The 23216-nt window shown below is 49.1% G+C and overlaps 2 protein-coding genes across 3 annotated transcripts in view; both read right to left on the reverse strand.

Annotated features, from left to right (window-relative positions):
• Nucleotides 1–55: 55 nt before the first annotated feature.
• On the reverse strand, nt 56–11412 carry PIP4K2C (phosphatidylinositol-5-phosphate 4-kinase type 2 gamma). Its single transcript, XM_025883087.2, has 10 exons — nt 11128–11412; nt 8476–8573; nt 7702–7798; nt 7213–7356; nt 3993–4139; nt 3763–3801; nt 3055–3168; nt 2431–2698; nt 2131–2234; nt 56–1938 (listed from the first exon to the last, which is right to left on the reverse strand). The coding sequence occupies exons 1-10, from the start codon at nt 11299–11301 to the stop codon at nt 1858–1860; spliced, it is 1266 nt and encodes a 421-aa protein (XP_025738872.1). The 5' UTR covers nt 11302–11412; the 3' UTR covers nt 56–1857.
• A 2486-nt stretch (nt 11413–13898) lies between these two features.
• The window catches only part of KIF5A (kinesin family member 5A), a 29436-nt gene continuing 20118 nt past the window's right edge, over nt 13899–23216 (reverse strand). Inside the window, exons 20-30 of one of the 2 annotated variants that reach the window (XM_073900779.1) lie at nt 23041–23142; nt 22429–22489; nt 22120–22191; nt 21859–21963; nt 21314–21334; nt 19044–19260; nt 18632–18785; nt 18241–18323; nt 17804–17831; nt 17224–17338; nt 13899–16150 (exon numbers count right to left, since the gene is read on the reverse strand). In XM_073900779.1, the coding sequence (XP_073756880.1) occupies nt 17260–17338; nt 17804–17831; nt 18241–18323; nt 18632–18785; nt 19044–19260; nt 21314–21334; nt 21859–21963; nt 22120–22191; nt 22429–22489; nt 23041–23142 (922 nt within the window). In that variant the 3' untranslated portion in view covers nt 13899–16150; nt 17224–17259. The remainder of the gene's footprint in view (nt 16151–17223; nt 17339–17803; nt 17832–18240; nt 18324–18631; nt 18786–19043; nt 19261–21313; nt 21335–21858; nt 21964–22119; nt 22192–22428; nt 22490–23040; nt 23143–23216) is intronic. The other variant, XM_073900780.1, reaches the window with a different exon arrangement.

Genomic DNA, 23216 nt, shown 5'->3' on the forward strand with positions numbered 1-23216 from the left:
TATGAAGGAATATGGATTCAATAGTTTATTTCCTATATAGTGACAGTAATGGGAGTAAATACACAAGATCTTTTTTATTAATTAATGAAACAAAAAAGATGAAAAACAGAAGCAACAAAATGAAGACCATACTGCTTATGATACATCAGCCACATGGTCAGAAAACCAATTTCTAAAGAGCGACAGCTGCTGGTGTCATGGAGTTTTATTGCATTCAACAGGGGAAAGGTAGACGGCTGGAATGAAAAAGATCAGCGGGCCCCTGATGGGGAAGATATTACAGGGGCTCTAATCCTTAACTGTGGATTCCTCTTGTTACTTCCTTTGGAGAAGATGGAGGGGAGAGAGGAATTCTCCTTTATGACTGTATGACTTCTTGTAAGACAAATCAGCCCAGCTATATACAGTGCAAAGAACCCTTGCACCCCCACAGGCCAGTTGTTAGTGCCCATCTTTATGTTAAGAAAAAGCATGGAAGCCATAAAGGGGATCGAGTGGAGAGTAGCAAGAAAGGTTGCCTTAGCCCCAAAGGCATCAGGGGGTGGGGAGGACACTATCTGGGTCATCAGAGTCCTCTACATTCTGAGACTATCACATGTCATTTCAACTCTTTGGAGGGGGTTGGGTGATTTGAGTTCTGGCTCTGACTCCTCTCTTGGGGTAGAGAGTGAAGATGACAAAGAAGTCCATCTGTCCCTTGGGAGACACAGTAGCAGTATGAGACAGAAAAGAACAGAATAACAAATCCAACTGGAGAAAGGATTTGAGAAGGGACTGAGAAGGAAGTATGCTAGGTGCACACCTCCAAGGAGTAGAGGAGGATCCCACACTTGAGTCCTTCATCCTCTTGAAATGACCAGGATTGACCCAGGTGGAGATATTCCCTTCTGCTGGGAATAAAACCTCAGGAATGGCTAGACATGAAGAGAGGAAATTTAGCACTGGGAATGAACCTTTTACCCTGGCCCATCATCCCAGCCTCCAAAACTGCCCACACCCCCCCAACTGAAGGGTTCCAGCCCCAGGAGGGGTGTGAGGTCCTGGTGAAGAGCAATAACAGTCCAATGTCTTCACCCGGGCTTGAACACTTTGGCCATCTCTGGGCTCTTGTACCCAGAAGTACAGGGGTGGAGGTTGGAAGTAGGGTGAGGGAAGAGACTGGAGAGGAATCAATTCTTGACAGACACCTTTTCCAGTTCCCTGCATAATTTCAAGCGTCCTCGTGGGTCCCACCTCTGTGAGGTGCCAGCCGGCTCGCCACTCCCCACCCCATTAGTAAGATGGGCCATATCCCATCACATGTGTGCATGCCAGCACCCACAACTGTAGTATCTTGAAAGTCCTCCATCCCAGGGCCTACTGGGAAGGAAGCATGCCACAGTGAGTTCTATAAAGTTATCAGCAAAATACAGACACTCTTAGTTCATCCCACACAGCAAAGTGCATCCAGAGTAGTTGCTTGAGCCAGGTCCATCTGTCCAGTCAGGTCCTGAAGGTGGCAAGTAACCCCCTTCCCCCATCTCGTCCTATGTTCTAGAAACAACAGGACATTTACAAAGATCAAGGCACTTGGGAGTGAGTCAATAGTAACACTCTAATGAAGCAAGCAGAATGGTTGGAGGGGAGGGAGAAAAGGAAGAAAACTGGACAGGGGGAGATAGGATAATGTATTTCTGAGGGTCAGGAAGAGTTTACTCAACAAGATGGAGTTATCTGGATGGAAGGAGCCTGTAGCTGGAATTTAACATAGGAGGAAAAGAAGAAGTAGTGATCAGCATATCCACAATTCCCCCAAGCCTCTCAGAACCCTGCCACCTTGAAGATAAAGCAGCAGTCAGCATGGAGTCAGGCAGTCTCTTAGGCAAAGATGTTGGTAATGAAATCCAGGAATCGCTTAGCATACTGCTCAGGATGGACAGTAGAGATCTCTGCCCCAGCCTGTGAGAGGAGGTATGGAACACGGTGTCAGGCCACCCCCCACCCTTCCCCACTCTCCACCCTCCATTCCACTCCACACCACTTCCATCCCCAACCCTCTGTCCTTTTGCCACCCCATTGCTCTGGCACAAATGGCCCCCTGTTCCCAAAGAGTCAAAAGACAGGAAGGGAAAGGCTTTGCGGAACCCTTACCCCATGCTTGACAGTTTTGGCTGCATGAGCTGCTTTCTTCTTGGCATCATACTGTGTCAGGATGTCGATGAGACCCATGAAATACACCTCCTTCTGGGGGGCCCCTGAGGAAAGAAACCAGCAATGAAGAGCAAGTATAGTCCCAATTCCCTCTCCCCAAGAACCAGTCAGATCTGTTTTGAAAAGCTAACCAGCCTCTCCCCCACCACCCTGGTCTCAGTCCCCCAAGGCCAACCCCTCCTCCCACCCTCCCCGGCCCCCCGCCGCCAACACCCTTAATATTTCCAGGATCTCTCTCACCCTCAGCACTCCGGATGGCGTAGACGTCAATGAAGGACTCAAACTCTCCAGGGCCCAGGGGCCGATGAGAATGGATGTAGCCGCCGATACCCTCAGGGGAGGTGCCATAGGAGCCCACCAGAGCGGGTGGTCCTGTCAGGCCACAGTCCCCATCCCCCTCTGACTCCTCCTCCCGCACAGGCCCCTCCTCCTCTGGGTCAGAGCCCCGAATGATGTCGTGGATGCCCAGCAGAAGGCTGTAGTCCATGATCTTCAGCTGCACTAGGAACTGAGACCCCACTGACAAATCAGATTACCTCAGATCTCCTTCCCCATTCCCAGGTACCACCCCTATACCTCCACTCCTGAGTTTCTGGGGCCCTCCTGGGGAAAGGAAGGATGAAAATTGAGGGTTGGAAGGATACCACTGCCCTCTAGTACATCAATGTCCTGGTATCTGAGGTCATCCTTTTGGCTGATTCTAGCCACCCCCTCCATGCATCACCTCTGAGGGTTTTTCATGTCCCATACCCAACTCCCCTACATGCAGAGATCCCAAAGAATGAAGGGAAGGGGAGCAGTTCCCTCAGACTGGGAATGGGGAGCAACAGGAAACAGCCATTTCCCAAGCACACCGATCATCACCTCCACATCTCTCTTTAGCTTCTCTAGGAATACTTTCTTCTCCTCTTCACCAATATAAACCTTCTGGTTCTTGTTGAGAAAATCCATATCCTTAAGGGTGGGTAGTTCTTTAACCTGAAAGTAATGGGACATCTTAGGAATATATCCCTTCCCCCAAGGTCTCAGAGAACAATGCTCTATCTGGGGCCCTATGTCTAACTCAGTGGCTTTGAGGGGAGAGAGATCCTACAGCCCCTCTCCGACTCCACACTGCCACGCCGCCCCAGAGGCCGTTCTCAGCTCTAGCGGCTTCTCCAAACTCAGTCACTGCAGTGGTACCCCAAATCACATCCCACTACCTCTGCTGACAGTTTTCAGTCAACACCCCTCAAGCTGACTTTTCTTTCTTCTTCTTAAGCAAAAAGAGCTGCTTGACTACAAGAACCCAGAGTGGGAGGTAGAGGGTAAGCATTTCGCTCTTAAAGTTAGTTCATCATCTCCATCCTTCACCAAACCTTCCACATGGGATAGCCCAGGCCAGTGAGACAGCAGCTGCTCCCGCTGCCCATTCCAAACATTTAATCCCTGGGTCGGCACCAGCTCACACCTCTCTTCCTTTTGGTGGTTTAAGATAAGAATAAATAGCTGATGACCCCTACCTCTATCCTAAGGAGATCCCTTTGTCTGCCCTCCCTCATCCCTCACCCTATCACCTAATATCAGTATCACCTTTTCCTTATCGCTGGCTTCTCGGGATACTAGGGAGCCCTGTGGAGAGACCCAAAGACCAAGTCAGCAGAAGTGATTAAAAGAATAGTTAGGATCCAGCTCCTAAGATGAGTACTCAAACCCATAGTCTTCTTTCCTTTGAAATGAACCCTCTAAGTGCCCTCCCAGGCCCTTCCCCACTCTCAGGCCATCAGGAACCTCTCCCTCAGCCCTAACTATCCTTTCCTTACCTTGAGGTCATACTTCCTGTGCACAGGAAGACGGTGGCTAAACATGTTACGCATCACAAGCATGTAGCTGTCTTCATTGTCCACGCTGACCCGGTACATCCCCAGGAACTGGGGCAGCAGTGTGTTCCCATGGCACTTCACAATGTACTGAGGTAGGAGGGAGGAAGGAATGGGGAGAAGCTGAGAAGTAAATGCACGAACAGCCCAGGGATGGGAATGCAAATACCACCATTCCAGGGTAGGGGAGACAACTTCAAGTAGAGAGGTTACCCGGTCAAAAGTCGGGGGCGAGGGGGGCACCTGGGTGGCTCAGTCGGTTGAGCATCTGACTCTTGGTTTCCACTCAGGTCATGATCTCAGGGTTGTGAGATCAAGCCCCGCAGAGCGTAGAATCCTCTTGGGATTCTTTCCCTCCTCCTCTCCCTCCCTCTCTGCCCCCCTACAAACACATCTCTGCGTTCTTGTTCTCTCTCTCTCTCGCACATCAATAAATTAAAAAAAAAAAAAAATCTTAAAAAAAAAAAGTGGTGGGGACTTGTTAAAGAGGCCTGTGATTACCCATGCAGTTTCTGAACCCTCATCTCTGATTTATTCCATTTGTATAATGTCTCTTAATTTTAAAGATTTTATTTATTTGGGGGAGCACAAGCAGAAGGGGGGCACAAAGGGAGAGAGACAAGCAGACTCCTTGCTGAGCTTGGAGCCCGGCTCAATCCCAAGACCCTGAGATCATGACCTGAGCTGAAATCAAGAGTCGGCCACTCAACTGACTGAGCCCCCCAGGTGCCCCTAGACCCTCTTTAAGTACGAGTGGTCACAGAGCCAGGATTAGAAATTACATCTGCTTACCAATGAAATGATTTTACCTAGACTAATGTTTCCTGGTGGGCTAGATTCCTGTAGTAAAAATGCTTACATGATGGCTTATAATTTGGATTCTTAAAAAACGATTCCTCTTTTGGGGCACCTGGGTGGCTCAGTCGTTAAGCGTCTGCCTTCGGCTCAGGTCATGATCCCAGGGTCCTGGGATCGAGCCCCACATCAGGCTCCCTGCTCAGAGGGAAGCCTGCTTCTCCCTCTCCCACTCCCCCTGCTTGTGTTCCCTCTCTCGCTGTGTCCCTCTCTGTCAAATAAATAAATAAAATCTAAAAATAAATAAATAAACAATTTTAAAAAACAAAACAAAACAATAAACGATTCCTCTTTCAATGCAACGGTCTCTCTCAGTATTGCCGCCTATTTCTCTTCAGAGCCAGCCTTCTCAGGAAAGTGGTCAATCCACTTCCTCTCATTTATACCTCAAACCCAGTGAAATCAGATTCATACTCTTACTTTTCCTCTGAAATCTACTTCTCCCTTCCTCAAATCCCTCAGTTGCCAAATCCAATGGGTATTCATTGTAGTTATTGTTGTATTTCAACTAGGGGGCACTTGATACTCCCGACCAGTCTCTCCCTAGAACTCTCTGCATCCTGAGCCACACTATTCCACTCTTCCGATTCTTCTCCCCTGTCTTCTCAAATCCCACGTAGAACAAAGGAGGGCATCAGCAACTCAGTCTCCTTTATGGGCTCTCCCCTCTCCTTGCTTCTTCTCATTTCTTCTCCACACACTTCCCATCAATAATCTAGTCTATATTTCTGGTTTTAATCACCATCTATTCACCTGTGACTCTCGAATCTACACTTCTACTTGCCTGAACTCCATTCCCCAACCACTTATGGGACATCTATATCTGGAGGAATGGTAGAAACCCCATATTCAACATGTGTAAATCAAAACTGCCTTCTTGGGGCACCTGGGTGGCTCAGTCGTTAAGCGTCTGCCTCTGGCTCAGGTCATGATCCCTGGATCCTGGGATCGAGCCCCGCATCGGACTCCCTGCTCTGCGGGAAGCCTGCTTCTCCCTCTCCCACTCCCCCTGCTTGTGTTCCCTCTCTCACTGTCGCTCTGTCAAATAAACATAAATAAAATCTTAAAAAAAAAGAACTGCCTTCTCTCCAAAACCAGTTTCTTTTTCCGCTTCCCAAATGTTCGTGAATGGACACCCAGTTATCCCGAAGCAGGAATCTGGAGGCGCCCTGCCCTCAATTCGCACAAGTCTCCCACAGGTCTTCCTCTGCATCTCGGCCACTAGGGCTCCTCCAGCCTTGGTCCTTGCTCACCGAGACTGTTCTCATTCCCTCCAACCTGCTCACTCTTCACTCCCAGTAGTCCAGCCCAATCTCGAAAATGCAGTCACGGGGCTATTTCTAAATAACATACCTCTCTCACAGCTCTGTGCCTTTCCAAGTTTTCCTTTGCCTAGAATGCTTTCTTCCACCTTGTCTAAGGAGTCCATACTAGTTTTTCAAGCATCAACTCCTACGATACTCTAACTCTCCTTGAAGCTCCCAGTGCACCCTCTCTCTTTCCCCAGGTAAGTCAGGGTGCTCCTCCTCTGCACCCCCACGGCACTCCATCCATGCCTCTGCTCCTGCACACCCTCCACTATGTGCTAATGCTGCTCTCCTACCCACTGCCATTAGACCAAGAGATCCTCCAGAGCCTCTTCCTCACCCACCTCTTTCTCTGCTGCCTAATGGAGGGCCCACTGATAATGGACATTCAGTGTTTGTTGAATAAACCAATCACTTTTTGAGTCTTTCATTTATTCCTTGATTGTTGACCTTGGAGAGAGATTTTTTTCAGTAGGAAGATATTCAGGCCATATTTTTCTCACCAAAATATTCCAGAAACTCCACATTCCAAGTTAATCTGATCAGACAGAATAGCCTCCCTAATCCCACTTAGGACTGGATATGATCATGGCTTCTCCCCTCCAGTTTATCCCCAACTATGCACTTATCCTGATTTTCTCCTCAAAACTGCATTTGTTCCTGACAGTGTATTTGGTGTTAACACTTCACCTAATTCTGGCTCAGTCTATAGTTCATACTTTGCTCTTCAAGTGGCCTTTATGTATCAATCCACAGCAGTTCCAGATTGTAAATACCAAAATAGAAGGATCATGTCTAACTTCTCCTATTTGGTCAGACACAAAGAGGTACGCAGAGGCTTTTTCTGAAATTCCTAGTTTTCAAAAACATGATGTCAAGTGCTTCTTGGGCAGCAAAATGGGTTGTAGGGAGGAGAAGAGAGAGGAAGTTTCCATGTACTCTAGCAGCTAAGCTATGAATAGAGAGGAGAGGGCAAGAGTGGAGCTGGAGAGCCGCCTGACCTGGTGGTAGTTGGAGAGGTTGCTATGCATATCAGCAATGTCCTCACTGGATACTTCTTTGATGACCAGAGTTCGATCGTAGGAGATAAGGAAGCGACCGTCGCTGCCTTCACTTTCACTCGGGGGACTTCGGGTGAGGGATACCTAGGAACACAGGCGAGAGGCTCTTTTCCTCTTTGTATGGAGATGCAAATCGTAGGACAATAGTCAAGTGACTGTGTCTGAAAGTGGATAAAACCCTTGCATGAAAGGTTGAGCAGGGATTCTTCATCTGGACTGAATGAAAGTGAAAGCAAAAATTTTAATGTAGCTACATGTTTCCCCAAGGACAGGGTTAATGGCTTTCATCAGATTTTTGAAGATGCCCGTCACCACAAACAGATAAAGAATCAGACTTGCCAAAGCTCCCATTTCTCCCAACATGACTGGCCCAAGGATTCCCTGGTTGTCAGGGAGAAAGGAGCCCTCTCACCCAAAAAGGACTCTCACCAGGTAATCTTGGTCATCAATGCCAAATCGATCACGGAGGTTCCTGAAGACCTGGGGGCAATACTCCTTGAACTTGAAATGACTAGGCAGATTTTCTCTGAAATAGGGGTTTTCAAGGTAAGAAAACAAAGTAACAGTATTACCCTACATTTATATAGAGCTTGACCGTTTATAGAGCACCTTCGCACATTTACCTTATTTGATTCTCATAAAACTCTTGTAAAGTCCTTTAAATGTATATTATTCCCATTTTATAGAAGGGGAGACTGGGGCTCAGGGTGGTTGAGTGACCTGCTTCAAACACAGAGCTGGTAAGTAGCTTAAGTAGAACCAGGATTTAATGCCTGTTTAAACAGCAGCATTTCCAAAATCTCACACAAGTTCGAGACATACTAAAATCAGCAACAGGTGCCACTGTTTGGAATGGCATCTTCTGATACCAGAAGCACCTAGGAAACTCAGATATTTCTTTCAGAGAGTCTCTATCAGAAGCTGATGGTAAGGGCATCTAAATGTATGTACTCTGTGGTATTGCCAGGATAGATGAGAAATAAACTATTACAAATATATAAGGGTGTAGAGAACACTGGAAGTTATTTTAATGGTTTCTTTGCACAATACTGAATTTCTGCACTGGGAAGAGGGTTAGAACACAGAGCTTGTAAATTGCCTTCCAAATCTAAAACCTTCAATTCACTGAATCTTAACTCTTAAAATTATGTATTATTTTCTTCTAGGAAGGTTCACAGGAGAAGAGCAGGGATCTCCACATACCTGTGGAAAAGGTGATTGTTGACCTTGATCTTGGAGCTAGCCTTAAAGTCGTCTGGCAGCAGCATCACGGGGGGAGGCACCTGGCTGAGCTCATTGATCTGATAAGCCAAAACAAGAACAGGCAGCCAGTGAGGAGTGGTGTGGAAAGCTACTTCTACACTGTGTCTGGGCAAGAGTCAGAAAAGGGCAACTCAAACCTCGTTCCTTTAAGAACGCTAGTTACACATCTACTTGCCAGAGGTGAGAGAAAGCATCCAACCTCTTTTGCTCCCAACAAGGACTGCAGTAAGCAGCCCCCACACACAGCCCCTCACACTCCACCCCCGGGGAACCGCATGCTCGCACCATTTTATATTAGGCAAACTCTGTGAGCAGCTCAGGGTTATTTTTAAAGCTGTGAGAAGTTCTAAAGAAAAAAAATACCTTCAGCAGACTCAAAACACTCAAGACAAACACTTCTATGCTCCATTAAAAACAAAACAAAAGGCTTTTTTTTTTTTTTTTCCTGAAGTAGACAAGAGAGTTAAGGGGACTCTGAGGAGTCCACAGCAACAAGAATGAGATGTCCACATCCTGCAGGAGGCATCTCCTTACAAACAGGACCAGGCCTTCCAGACCAACCTGACCCAGGTCTCTCTAGTAGGTCCCCACTGCCTGGGTGTAAAGTAAAAGAAGAGCAGCTGATTTCAGAGAGAATGCATGCAGGCAGGCAGAGGATATGAGCTCATTAGCTGTCTGTTCCTAAAGTCAAGCCAACCCACTACCCAAAGGATGCAAGCAACACCAGCTCTCCTTGGCCCCCAGAATCAGCCATCTGCTAATTCTGGGTGGAAAGGGAGTTCCTGTACGAAGAAATCCCAGGAGATGTGTTTTCTCCTCAGTGTTGTCACAGTACCACTCACCCACCTTTAATAGAGCACTTAACCCTATGACTCTAATGCGTAGTTTATATAAGTTCCCCACCTACACTGTGAGCTCTTCGAGGGCAAGGACCAGTTGTAGCTGTCTTGTGTCTCTCAGGTGCCTAGCTAGCATGTTTGGCACAAGGGGTCCTGAGGTGTTTCTTAACTGAATAAATGGGTGTCTTGCCTACCTTTACTTGATCATTCAACAGAGGTTATGAAGTGCAGTCTAACCTAAATCCCACAGATTGCAGTGAAACTGCTCCTCTCATTCTCAGTAGAAAAGGAGGACAGAACATATTCTTCCAGGAAAAAAAAAAAAAGCCACTTGAGATTCCCAGCCTAAAATTCAGCTATAGTTCTTCATGCCCCCTCCTCGCCACCTGCTGTCAAGCTGGCTGAATCATCACTAAGACATATGTTCAAGGAATTCTCCATTCTAGACACTTGAAGTAAATGTGGGTTGGCTGCACGGTGGGGTGTTGGAGCTAAAGTATATATACCTAGGGAAACTGAGGCAGCTCTCATGTGTAACTCCCTCAACCCTTACCAAAGAAAAATCCTCCCTGTTCAGCTTCCCAAAGGGATGGATGGGTCACCTGGAAAGTACACATGAGAGGCAGCTCTACCTCCATCAGCTTTGCCTATACCAAGTGCCTTAGCATAGATACTCTGGGAGCGGTCCACAGAACCACAGATACAAATACAGACACCCAACGACATTCTAAACCACAAATTAAGAAGGGGACAAAAAATTGTATTCTTCCTCACCCTCGTCCATCTCTGCAACCCTGCCGTGACTATAACGACTTGAGGAAATTGATTTATAAAGTACTGCCTGTTACATCCAAGGTCACTACATCCCTCCCACTTCAAATCTGAGGGAGGAGGAGCAATAGCTGTGCTTCCTTCACCTGAGTGAAGGAAAATAGACGCACTGGCCTCTGTGGCCTCCTCCTGATTCCCAGGCCATACCCCTCTACCTGTTTCTAAAGTTAACCATCATAGTGTCCCCAGGACCAGAGCTGTGGCGCCATCTCTTTGGTCAAAGATGAGCCCCCCACTTACACCAAACACCATCACTCCAGCCAGCAATGGGGATGCAGTTAAGACCAAAGGCATATACCATACATAAGGCTTAATGGGGCTCAAGGTGGGTAGCTTCTCTGAAATGCTGTACCTCTGGAAGGGAAAGGAAGAGACAAGCAGGATTAGAAAGTCCAGGAAAGCCTGGAGCTTTCCCCCAAAGCCAAGGTTCCAAAATCAAGGACAGCAGCTAGAAAGGAAAGTGAACTATCCCCCTCATTCAGCTGCCTTCCCTGCTCCCCTTCCACACACAAACTCTCACCGGACACCTCACCACCACCCGACCCTGAACAGCCACTACCCCTAATGTCTTTCCAGCTGAAGCAGGGTCCCGGCCGGTCTCCGTGGCCTGCGGCTGAGGCTGACCTGGCAGGAAGGAGGCAGCAAGCTGGATTTCAGGTGGAGAAGGAGGAACTAGAGTGGTGGAATAGGGGGCGGAGGGGGAAACAAAGTCTACATTTCAAGAAAGAAACAACAACGTCTAGAGCGAGAAGATACGCCGGGGAACACCTGAGGTTTGGTGGGCAGGGACCAGGACAGCCGCGGGGGGAAAGTGGCCGCGCGAGGGACTCCGGAGGCGGAAGCCTGTAAACAGGGACGCCCGGAGGAGCCAGAGCAGCGGGGTTCGGACAGGGCTTCTGGGGGGGCTAGCGCCGGGTCTCACCGAGTGGGCTACGCCCCACAGGAACACGCCCACCAGCGGGTCGGCCGCCCGGAACACCTTCACCTTCTGCTGCACGAAATGCTTCTTCTTGGTTTTGGAGGCGAAGCCGAAACCCGGGCCCGGGGTCGCTGTCGCCGCCGGTACGGTGGCCGGCGGGACAGAGGAGGACGCCATAGTCTCCCTCTCCCGTGCACCCGACGGAGTGGAAGCCGGAGCCGGCGGCAAAGCAAGCTCCCGACCCCGGAAGCGGTGCTCACCTGGGCCGCCGTCACGTGACCGGAGGCTGGCCCGCAGGCGCGCAGCATGGCGGTGCGGGGCTGGCTCCGCCCCCTGGCGCCCGCCCGCCCCAACGCCCGCGCGGTGGGTGGGCTCACCTGGCGCAGGGGCGGGCGCACGGAAGCCGCGTTCCCTGAGGGCTGCGGGCGGTCAGCCGGGCCCGGACCTGCCACCGAGGCGATGGGGAAGCGGCCTGGGATGGCCTCATTCACTCCCAGGTCGGCGGCTCTTTTGCTGCAAAGTCGCTGCCTTCCGGTTTTGCCCAGTTTCTGGGAGTAACCTCTCGCCTGAGGCTCACCCAAAAGTATTTCTTTACGAAGTAGATCCCTTAAGTGGTTTCGATGGATTAAATGCGCTTTTACGAGAACCACTCAGGCATCATTCTGGAGGGTGACTGGAGTATTCCAAAAGTGTAGGGACGAGGTGGTGAACTAAAACAGTGGCTGTTGGGATGGAAAGAAGGGAATGACATCTAAAGGTAGAGTTTGATGTCAGTTTGGAAAATTCTTGGTGGATGTGGGACTTGAGGGAAAGGGAGACCTTGAGACTGAATCCCAGGCTTCTGGCTAAGGTGAGGAGACATGGTGGTGGTGACATGAAAAGAGGCAGTTTGGTGAAAAGTTCAGTTTGGAATGTGTTTGAGGTACCTGAGGGCAACTGAACATATGAGCCCCAGAGCTCAGAATAGTCTGGGCTGGGGATACAGATTGAGTAATTGTTATGGAATCTGGGGAAGTGGATGGCACCTTCCAGAGAAAGCAAGAACCCTGGTATAGACCAGCATTTAAGAGGCTAGTGGGAGAGAACTGAGAGGTAAAAGGAACTAGGAGAGCAGGGTCACAGACCAGGGAGTAGAGTTTCCAGAAGGAACGAGTGGGGAGCAGTGTCACATGTCATGGAGAGGTGAAGCAAGACAAGGATGGAGAAGTGCCCATTGTATTTGGCAACCAGTGACCTTCAGAAAGCAGTTTCAGCAGAACAAGAGCCAGTTCAAGGTGGGCTGAGGAATGAATGGGAGATGAAGAAGTGGGGAGGGGAAGCTTGGGACTTTGTCAGGAAATCTGGCTGTAAGAAAACAACATGGGGAGTCACTTATAGAGAAGCACAGTAAAAACACACACTTTTCAGGGCACACTTGGCTGGCTCAGTCAGTAGAGCATGTGACTCTTGATCTCAGGATTGTAAGTTTGGGCCCCAAGTTGAGCACAGAGATTACTTAAAAAAGTAAAAGAAACACACTTTTCAGGGAGACCTTACAAGAAGGGGAGAAATCACAAAGAAGATATAAACTGCCCGTGTGCCACACTTTTAGGTATTGTATATATTGGGTCTATGTAAGTATCTCAAGAATGAAGGATCTAGAAGGGACTTGCTTTAGTCCAGAGAAGAGAGATTTATCAGCTGTTAGGAGGAAGAAAGGAAAGGATCGGTGCAGATATAGGTAAGTGTGTAGGGAAGGAGGGCAGATGAAGAATTTCGTGATCAATTGCCTTAATTGTTTGCCTAACAGAGGAGGTGAGAAGGGAAAAGAGTGTTGACCAGCTGCTCTGGGAGGCAAGCAAGGAAACCCAGTAGGGATACACAGAAGCCATGAGAAGCACCAAAGGGCCAGTTACCTTCCTAGGCTTTTCAGTTGCCCCAGTGTTTCAGTCATGCATTTTTCTCCATTCATCTCAGAAGCTCCAAGGTATGAGCAGAGAGGACACATAGGGGTACGCTCTAAAATGGGGATAGTGGGTGCCTGGCTGGCTCAGTTGGTAGAGCATGTGCCTCTTGATCTCCAGGTCATGAGTTCATGCCCCACATTGGGCATACAGCTTGCTTACAAAATAAAATAAAATAGGGGTCAGAAGGGTGAATGTGGTAGATGATCTTGGGACAAGAGAACTGAGCTGTTGGCAAAGGAGGAATGGAGTCCCACTGGAGAGGGACAGAATTAACACTGGGACTGAGGTGATGGTCTGGGGGAAAAAATGAAGAGAATGGGATACCATCTTTTGTTAAAAACTACAAACAACCTAGATTGATGTCCTCCAGTAGTGGAATGGTTGAAAAATTACATGGTAAGTTAATGAAAAATTGTATCTATATTTTAATGAGGTACTTTTTTTTTTAAAGATTCATTTATTTTTAGAGAGAGAGTGAGAGAGTATGCAAGCGGGGGACAGGGGCGCAGAGGGAGAGACTCTCTCAAGCAGACTCCATGCTGAGTGCAGCCCAACACAGGCTCAGTCCCACAACCCTGAGATCATGACCTGAGCCAAAATCAAGAATCGGATGCTTAATCAACTGGCACCCCTATTTTATGAGGTAAGTCTATGTATAATGACACGAAAAGTTCTCCAGAATATATTGTCAAGTGGGGAAAACAAACAAACGTGTGTAAATATATAGAAAAACATCTGGAAGGATATATACCACGCTGTGTCAAATGCCATTACATGCAAGTAAGGGAGTGGGACCGGGAAGGGATAAAGATTTACAACACCACGGAGTCATCATTGAATTTATTTTATTTTCAAGGTATCTATGTACATCAAGTAAATACACACTGGGGTTTGTGCGGCTTGGTTTGTCTTCCACACTGGCATGCAACATTTTGGCAGATGTGAGTGGGCAGACCAGGTGCCCCTTGTGGTGACCCTGGCTCTCTGGAAAGGGATGCTGGGGTGGGGGGGATGTAGAGTGAAGCTTCTGGTGAAGGCCTTGCGTGCGTGTTCTTATTTATGTAAGTGAATTAGATTCCCCTTACATCTCTCTCCTCATCTGCCCAACACCTTCACGTTTTCTTATGCGTTTTAAAAGAATTATTTGGTGGCAAGATTACATAAAGCCCACTGGCTTCTCAGCTGCCCTGTTGGCAAATATTAGCTCAAGTCCACAGGTGCACAGGCATCTTCCTTCTTCTCCCATTGGGCCTTTCCCTCTCTGCTCTGAGTTAGGGGCTTGGGGCAGGGGAGCCAAGCTGAACCCCTTTCCCTCAGAGCAGTGGCTTGCAAACTACTCTACAGAACCCTCAGGTTCTGAACTCTTAGGACCATTCAAGAGCTCCTCCACTAACGAAGCATTTTCCACCAAATCAAGAAAATGTAAACTGCCCAGGTTTGCGTCACTTTGGGTTATTTTTTATATCAGGATTCTATATAAGATTTATTTTTAAAAATGTTTGAATATCGCTGCCTTGGATTTACTCTACACCCTTCTGGTAGATTTTTCCCTGCATTTTTCCATAATTGCTAAGAGGGGCCCAACAGGTGAAGGAAGAAGGAACTTTTTCCCTTGAAGGGGTCCCAGGCCAATACGGCCTGCATTTATAAGCTGGCACTCACCCCAAGCTTTCTTTCTTGCCTTAGAAGCTAGGTGATGGTTGCCCTGCTGCTGGGGGATCCTGTTCTTCCATCCTACATAAGACTGGGTGTCTGGACACCAGACTTTCTTGATTTGGACTTTGTTGATTTTGACCTCCACTCTCCACCCCTGTAGTTACCTAGAAAACCACCTTAGCACCATGTGGAAGGAAAGGATGTCTGAAACCAAAATAACAGTCCTATCAATTACATGGGGCAGTGTTGGGGGGAGAGAACTCCCCCCCCCCCCCCCCCCCCGTCTGGAAAATCTGCTCTGCCCATTTCTTCAAAGTGCACTTAAAACCAGATGGGGACATTATCAAAGGAATTCTGTCAAACAAAAAAAATTTTTTATGCATCATGGGGAAAAGTCAGGCTCTAGCCGGAAAGGAAAGCATCTTGAGATAGGTATTTTGCCAATGAACTGGAAGGTCCCAAACCAAAAGGTGGACGTGAGAAGAACATGCAGCCCAATATGGGACAGAGAAAAGAATCCAGCTCATCACTGTGGCAAAAAATACTTGGAATTTCCCAGCCTGTTCACCCCCAACCCCACAGAAGCAATTCGCTGACTACACGTGCCTGTAACTATCACCGGACATATGAGCAGCCATTGACAGACTGTTGGGAAGGGTCTGCCTCCTCAGGTTTTCCAAATACTTTAAAGCAACTCTAGGTTCTGTTCATGAGTTCTGGGGCAGAGAATATCAAAAGGAGTTTTGAGGAGAAAGGGAAATGGTCCCTTGAACAATCCATGTCCTCGGTCATCGGGGCAGTGGGTCAGGGGACAGGAAGAGGAAGGCAAAAGGTACAAAAAGGGAGGGTGGTTCAGTTGAGGGGTATATGAAGAAAATTCTACGTGTCAGGTAGCAGTCCTTCCAGGTTACCCTCCCCTGTGCTGTCGGTGAAAAAGGAGGGGGAGAGTCTATTTCTGTGTCTTCTTCTGACGCTAAGACATTCTTCCACTTAAGGCTTTGTGTGTGTGCGTGTGTGTGTCCGCGCGTGCGTGTGTACACGTGCGTGTGTGTGTGTGAAGGGTCACGGCCCTCTAGCTCCCATTTTTCCTTTTATCATCTCCATGACTAATACCACTCAGTGTGAGAGACACGTGTTTGAAAGAAGAAACACTCACCCTCCTCCCTATTGCCCCAAATGAGGAGAGTGAGTATACTATGCTTAGAAATTGCTAAATACATCATTAGATACTTAGAGAGTAAGACAGAGAGGAGAGAGACATAGCAGCAGCTTTTGATATACAGATACAGAGTACAAAGAGGTACAGAGTAAGAGAAGACATCAAACAGTACAGTTGAACAACTAGGGTTGGGAGGGAGGTGTTAGTATCAGAGACCACAGGTTTGCAGCATGCTGAGAGGAGAGGCCTCAGGCCCTCTTAGAAACTGGGGAAGAAAGAGAAAGAGGTTGTGAGGAACCACCTTGCAGCCCAGCCACTCAACAGGAACAGGGTGGCATTTGTACAAACTTCGACTTACAGTCTTGTTCCTTTAATGCCACCAACTGGACACCACTCCCCCAGGGCCTGCTCCTCTCCCCCAGGCCTTCCTCTTTCTTCCCCATCCCTCCTCCCTGGCTCCTCACGCCCTTCTGCCTCTGTGTGCCTGGCCTACTACCCTGGAACGCCCCCAGAGAGGGCTTGGCCTGGACGCAGCCCAGTGAGCGACTGGCCCTATTCCTCTCATTTCTCGTTCTCCAGAGATCCAAAGGGGACAATAAGACAGGCTCCTAATGTCTAGTTCTGGGCCCTAAAGCCAGTGAGAAGCCTGGTGACACACAAGCACCGGGAAGGTGCCTGAGCTGCTGGAAGAGAGGACCTGGGGACAGAGGTGGAACGAGGGGGCTACGAGGGGGAACACAGCTATTTACTACCTCCACGGAGCAAGGTGGCAGGGGAGTGCTGACGCTGCAGTGTGGAGACAACAAGTCAGACCTCCTGGGGCATTTCCTAAAGCTTACTGGTGACCTACGCAGATAGGAGATGTATGGGACACAGGTACAGGAATGAAGCCAACACCTCCTTTACTGGAGGTATCTTGGTTCAGAAAATACCTATCCATCCAAAATTCTTTTAGGGTGGAGGCAGACAGGGGGTTGAGATGATCTCTCAAGGTCTCCTAATATCCACTACATTCCGGGGGGGGCGGGGTGTGGCTCTAGACGGACATCACCCCTGCTCACTCTTTTTGACATGTGGCAGTGACCCCTAGTGGCCGAAAAGCAGTACTGTGGTTACTGCTTTGGCCAAAAGGAAAGCATCAGCGGGGGAGGAGGGGAGGTCAGTGTCCGGAGCCTGGGGGCCAGGAGGGGCCTATCCCCCAGGCAGGGAAAGCAGGAGCTGAGGGACGACTATATAGTAAAAGTTTTGAGATGATGAAAAAAAGCAGGAGAAACAAAGAGGCTGAGGGCCAGACAGGAGGCAACCGGAGGCTGGTCAGAGGAAGCAGCCTGAAGCTACCTGAAAGTGCAGGTATGCGGCAGTCCATGAGGGAGATTAGCTGGCTGCCGTCTCTTGGTGGAGAGGGAAAAGCTTGGTCTGGTCCTCAGCCTCATAGCCGCAAGGCAGGTCACTCCTAGAAGAACAGACCCAGCATTGTCAGCTCCGAATAGAGGAAAACATCCCTGTCACTTTGCTCTCATAGCATCCCTGTGAGACAACAAAAGGTAGGGACTATTCAGGATTTACAGGAATACAAGGAAAACCAAGGCTGGAGAGATGGAGCTGACTCGCCCAAGATCACAGAGTTCCCAAAGGAAGGAGACAAAGCCAGGTCATCAGATGGCCATGGCACTCCCCCAGCCCCCACGACGGAGTGGAGAGAAGCCACAGGTGGGATTGGAGGAGAGGATGTGCTCTCTGTACCAAGAGGCAGGGGATGAGTGGCTCCTCGGGACAACCCGGTGATGACGAGAATGGTCCTCATTTCCTCCTCCTTTCCCTGCAGGCTCCAGAGAACCTCTAAGTAGGGCACGAGGGAAATTTAACCATTTCTTCTGGTCCCACCCAGAGAACTCAAGAGCAATGGGGACGGGTGTACCTGTTGTCATTGATATCTGTGGCATTTCCTGAAGACATCATCATTGAGAATACAGGATTAGGAGAAGAAAAAAGGAGACGGGGTGTTAGAAGCCATCTCCCCAAACCCTCTCTCATCCTGACCCCTTAGAGAAAAAGGTAAGACTTTGGAGTATAGCTGCCACCTGGGTCTGTGGCTCTGTATTTTCAACTCCCCCAAGCTGCCTGATCATTTTGTTGGAGAAAGTTCTCCCTGACCCCTTCTGAAGGAAAGGAGAAAGGGGAAGGCAGAGGAGGGTGGGGACAGGCACGGCAATGGGAGGAATCTACTTCTAAGACTCCAAGACCCTGAAGGGATGGGCAGCGTTCAAGCTGTAGGCACAGGGTCACTTACTTTTCTTCTACTTTTCAACTTGCCCTGGGGATCCCAAAGGCTGGTCACCCATCTTTTTCACTCACCATTGTCCATGTTGGCCTTCTGGTAGGAAGCCAGGGGCCCGCCGGAAGATGTGGCCCCGCTGCTGGTACAGGAGTTTGCAAAGCTGGGTGGAGCAGAGGAGAGAGATGATGCCTCTGGCACCCACCCTCCGATATCTGAGGACCCGTAATCCCCGTGGGGATGGAGCCGTACACCCCTCCTGTCCCCAGAGAACAGAGGACAACAAACAGCACCACAGGCTGAGAGGGCAATGCCCACCTTCTAACCGTAGGTGTGAAGTTGAGAAGGGGTTTGAGATGAAGCTACTTAGGAAAGGAATTAAGTGTCAGCCAGCAGCTGACCCAACCTATGCCTTACAGAGAGCACAGAGCCTTGGGTTGGGACTCCAGCCCACGCCCGGGGCCCACTCACTACATGTCTGAGGTGGAGCTGGGCGCAGCCTGCAGGTACAAGTTCTGGTAGTTCTGGAAGAGGCTGTTGGTGTAACTGATGCACTCAGGGCTCCGGGTGCCATAGGGGTTGGTGGGTGAAGATGCTGGGTAGTGGCCGGGCCGGACGGGTTTGGCTGTGGTAAAGTAAGGAAAATGACCATGAGGAGGCCGTTTCCCTGCAGTTGCCCCGGTCCTGGAAGTCACGGAGCTGGAGCTGAACCGAGCTGCTCATGACATCACTCACTTTTATACATTTTGGGGAGATGGTAGTGGGGTGATGCTGGGGTGGAGGTAGGAGAGAAAGCAATCATCTAGTTGCCTGACCCTTAGGAACGTGCTGATCTCCCCCCGCGGTAATTCCACCTGGGCTGCTGCCACCTACAGCCACTCACCAATCTGAGCAGAATGGCCCCGCTTGCCGGAGCTCTTGTACCGGACGGCCTCCTTGATGCGGTCCACCTCCTGCTGGTACCGGCGCTTGTCCTTCATGGCTCCTTCCTTGGCCTCCTTCAGTGCACCCTCCAGGGCCTTAACTCTCTCAGCCGTAGCCCTAAGTCGTTTTTCCAATTTAGGAAGCTCACAACGCAGATCTGCATTGTCACGTACCAGCTGTGGGGTAAGCCCGAGGGAAGAGGCCAAGGCAAAGCCGGAGACCCAAGAGAGAGCCAGCGGTGGAGCGTGGGGGTGCGGGGCAGGGAGAGAGAATAAAGAGAAATCAAGTCAGGGAAGACGGAGACAGCACTCTTTCCTCGAAAGGCCTCGTTCCCTTGACCTAACTGCTCTTCTGGCCTGTTTTTTCCTTCTCCCGGAGCAAACAGTGGTCAGGCATGAAAAAGTCACATCATTTTCTGAGTAGCAAAACGTGCCAGCTCCACTGTAGCCCAGAACTCTTGGGACAGTGCTCCGTCCCAGTCTTTTCCTGGCCTCGATACCCACCCCCCAATACCTCACCGCTTGTGCCAGACCAACAGCCCCAGGGCAACCGTGGGGATGAGGCACCCCTCACCCAGAGATGGCTTTGTAGGCATGCACAGGGCGGGACAGCAAGAGCGCAGGGGCAGTCTGGAAGGTGGATACGGTTTTGAGGGCAGGTTAGGTGCAGTGGATAGCAGGAGCAGAAGCTGAAACATGGGAGCCCCCCTCACCCCCCACCCACACACATTCACACAGCACCCCACAGGAAGGAAAGAAAATGTTTGAAGGCTCACAAACATTTGTGCTCGTTACCTTCACATTCAAGGATTTCCTGGGTTGTCTTTCCCCCATTTAATTTAAGCTAGAGAGGGGTAGCAACCACCTTGCAGCCAGAGAAGACTTCCTGATCTTTTTATAGGATTGCGCACAATAACGGGGGGGGGGGGGGGGGGGGGGGAGGGCCTCCGGCCTGCAGGAGCCGGCCTTGGAAGATACCAGGTAAGCTGGTAGAGCAGGGAGCCCAGGGAGAAAGAGCAGAGCCTGGAAATACATAAGTGCCCCTTCCACTTTGGACAATTTAAAGATTGTAAACAATGGTTGGCTGTGACAAGAGTTCAGCTTAATTAAGACTAGGGCTGAAGGCCTGGCTATTTAATAGTCTGTGAACTGAGAAGTTTCTACATCTCTCTCATTTCCCTTTCTAGTCTTGCGTCTGCAGAGGTAGGACATTGTGAGGCGGCCTCCGTCATCTAGGTGAGTTGTTTTTGGTCTTTGGGACTTTGAGCAGAGAGAGGCAGCGGCTTCAGTGAGGAAAAAGGAAACAGTCTGTGGTTTCCCGACACATCCGACACTGGATAAGCCTGGAGGGCATGATGCCGAGTGTAATAAGCCAGCCACAAAAGGACAAATCCTGCAGGATTCCACTTATAGGAAGTACTTCAAGGAGTCAAAATCATAGAGAACAAAAGAAGAATGGTGGTTGCCAGGGGCTGGGAGGGAGGGGGATGGGAGTTACTGGGTAGTGGGTATAGAAGTGCAGTTTTACAAGATGACAGGGATGGGGAAGGACGGTGGGGGTGTTGCACATTTAATGTGCATTTAATGCATTTAATACCACTGAACTTAAAGATTGTTCTGGTGGCAAATTTTATGTGTATTTTACCACAATAAAAATATTGGGAAAAAACAAGCAATTCCGCATGCATCTGGACAGAGAAGGAAAGTGAACACAGAGAAAGGAACATAGGTCTGCAGAACTGATTACAAATGTTTCTTCCCTGGACTTTGAACTTTTCCGGAATGTTGTTACATTGTTATACTGCTGTATAATAAGCAAAGGGGGAAAGATGATAGTACAGCCCTCTGTGGGCCCAGATAAAATAAATATACCCTGCAGATTATCACTGGGCCACGGTTCTGGGATTTTTAAAAAATTATTTATGTTAAAAAAAAAAAAAGATGTGCCACATATCTGCTACATATGCTGGGCATTGCAATGAGAAATTTAAGCTCCGGTTTAGTGAGAATATGAGTCTAGATCAAATGTTCAGGTGGGTTTGAAAGCAAGGGAATAAAGTATAGATTAGGGTTTATTTCACGAGTCAGTTAGAAGAGCCAGTTGACACACTGTGGCACGTCTTCAAGGCTCAGATATTTGGCGCTAGCGAGGGTGCTCCTGCTCTGTATGCACCAAACATTTCCTGTCCTGACTCCTTTGGACTGCCCCTTCTAGCTCCCCACCCCATACCTTTGAAACCCAGTCATCCACCTAGGGAGCCGCAGCAGCAAGGAGGGGGACAGAGAGGCAGCAACTTAATACACAGGAGTTTCAACCAGGCCCACCCAGGGGCTGGTTGCGCCATCTGGAGGACATCCTTTAATTACCCTGCATGCCTGCCCCAGGCCTATGCAGATGGAGTTCTCTCCGTGAGAGAAAGCCCAACTTCCCTGGCTTCTCCTTGCCTCTGACCAGTATCCCTCCTGTGTAGTTACAGCCCCGGGCCTCTGAAACCTCTACCAGTTTCAACCTCTCCCTCCAAATCCATAGGCCTGGGGGATTTCACTTTGAGCAGAGGCAGTTGGGAGCTTTGAGAAGGGAGAACAGGCATGGAACAAAGAACAGGGTAAAAGTGGAACCAAACATGGATAAAGAAGGGATTCATAGGAAAAGTAAAGGGAAAAGTAAGGAAAACATGCAAAAGCAGATTTCCTAAACCCAAGGGACCTCGGAGGATTTGGGTCTCCTAGGCACCTAGCCTCGAGAGTTCTCTTCACCCCTTCCCCTACTCTTACCTGTTTGTGAACCTTTGTAAGCTGTTCCAGGTTGTTCTCAAGAAAGGAAATCTTCTGCTTTTGGGAGTGAATCCCCCCACTGTCCTCGGGCTCCATTTCTGCACTCTGATGAAAGACGGGGGGAAAGATGTGGCTGTCCCAGGCCAAAAAGGTCTCACCCACACCAGGCCAAGCCATCTCCACTGGAGGCCACAGGGGTTGGAGAAACCTGTGGGCAGGGGACAGTACGGGGGTTGGGAAGATTCCAAGGATGGCACTCACTTTCTTGACTCGAGTCGTGACGTCTTGAACGAACAGCTTGCGAAGGTTGTGGAGGGTCTGGAGTTCCCGGGCCTGGAAAGAATGATGACACATTGTGGGTAGCCAAATACCAGGTCAATATTTTCGCTCTAAAATTATAGGAAGCGTCAGTCTATCTGGGCAGGTGAATCACTCATCCTTTAGGAAAAGATGTGTCCTGATTATGCCACAGACTGACACTGTATAAGGAATGGGGTTATGGAGAAGTCAGGGAAAGAAATGAAGCCCCCACCTCACCCTGTTAACTTGGCACAGAGGGAAACCACTCACAACTGTCTCCTCCAGACCCTTGAGGTCCTGCTTGGACTGTTCATGTCGCTCGTACAGAAATCTGGGGCGAGAAGGAAACACAAGAGTCCCTCAGGACTGTCCTTCCTCCCTCTCTCCTCCCTCTCCATTCCTTTGATCTAGACTTTATTATTACTTATTATACAAGTTTCTCATGTTTGCTATGCAGAAATTAGAAAAGAAAACTAAAGTAAGATGAGTTTCATAAAAAGCCCATAATTCTACTACTGACAGATCAAACCAACATAACATTCTGGTGTCAGTCTTTCCAGACTCTTACTTCTATGCAGGTATATCCCACAAAAATTGTATGGGATCATACCATTCATATTGTTTTGTAGCCTGCTTTTCACCCTTAACAGAACATCACAGGCATCTTTCCAGGCCAGGGCAGCTAATATTCAATAGAGGTCATTTCTGAACGTCTCTCTCTCTCTCTCTCTCTCTCTCCTTTTTTTTTTTTTTTTTTGGTCCTTCCCCACCCCATCCTATGACTCGTCTGAGGCATTTGCTTCCTGTGGCCACCCTTTCCCCACCTGCATCGTGCCCTGCCTCTGCAGGTGTGCATGAGTAGTGGTCTGGGCCATCACTCACGTCAGCTCCTGGAGTTTGCTGCTCTTCTCATGTTCTTCGTTCTTTAGCTTCTCGTAGTCAGCCTGAAGCTTCTCTAGCTCTAATTGCAGCTTCTGATTCAGGCTGCAGAGGGCAAGGAGGTGTTGGAGAGAACAAAAAGGTTATTAATGAGTGGGAAAGGGAAAACCAGCCCTGCA

This window comes from Callorhinus ursinus, unplaced genomic scaffold (assembly GCF_003265705.2).
Source record: "Callorhinus ursinus isolate GAN/ISIS: 27379988/994484 unplaced genomic scaffold, GSC_fseal_2.0 scaffold14, whole genome shotgun sequence".
NCBI classification, from domain to species: Eukaryota; Metazoa; Chordata; class Mammalia; order Carnivora; family Otariidae; genus Callorhinus; species Callorhinus ursinus.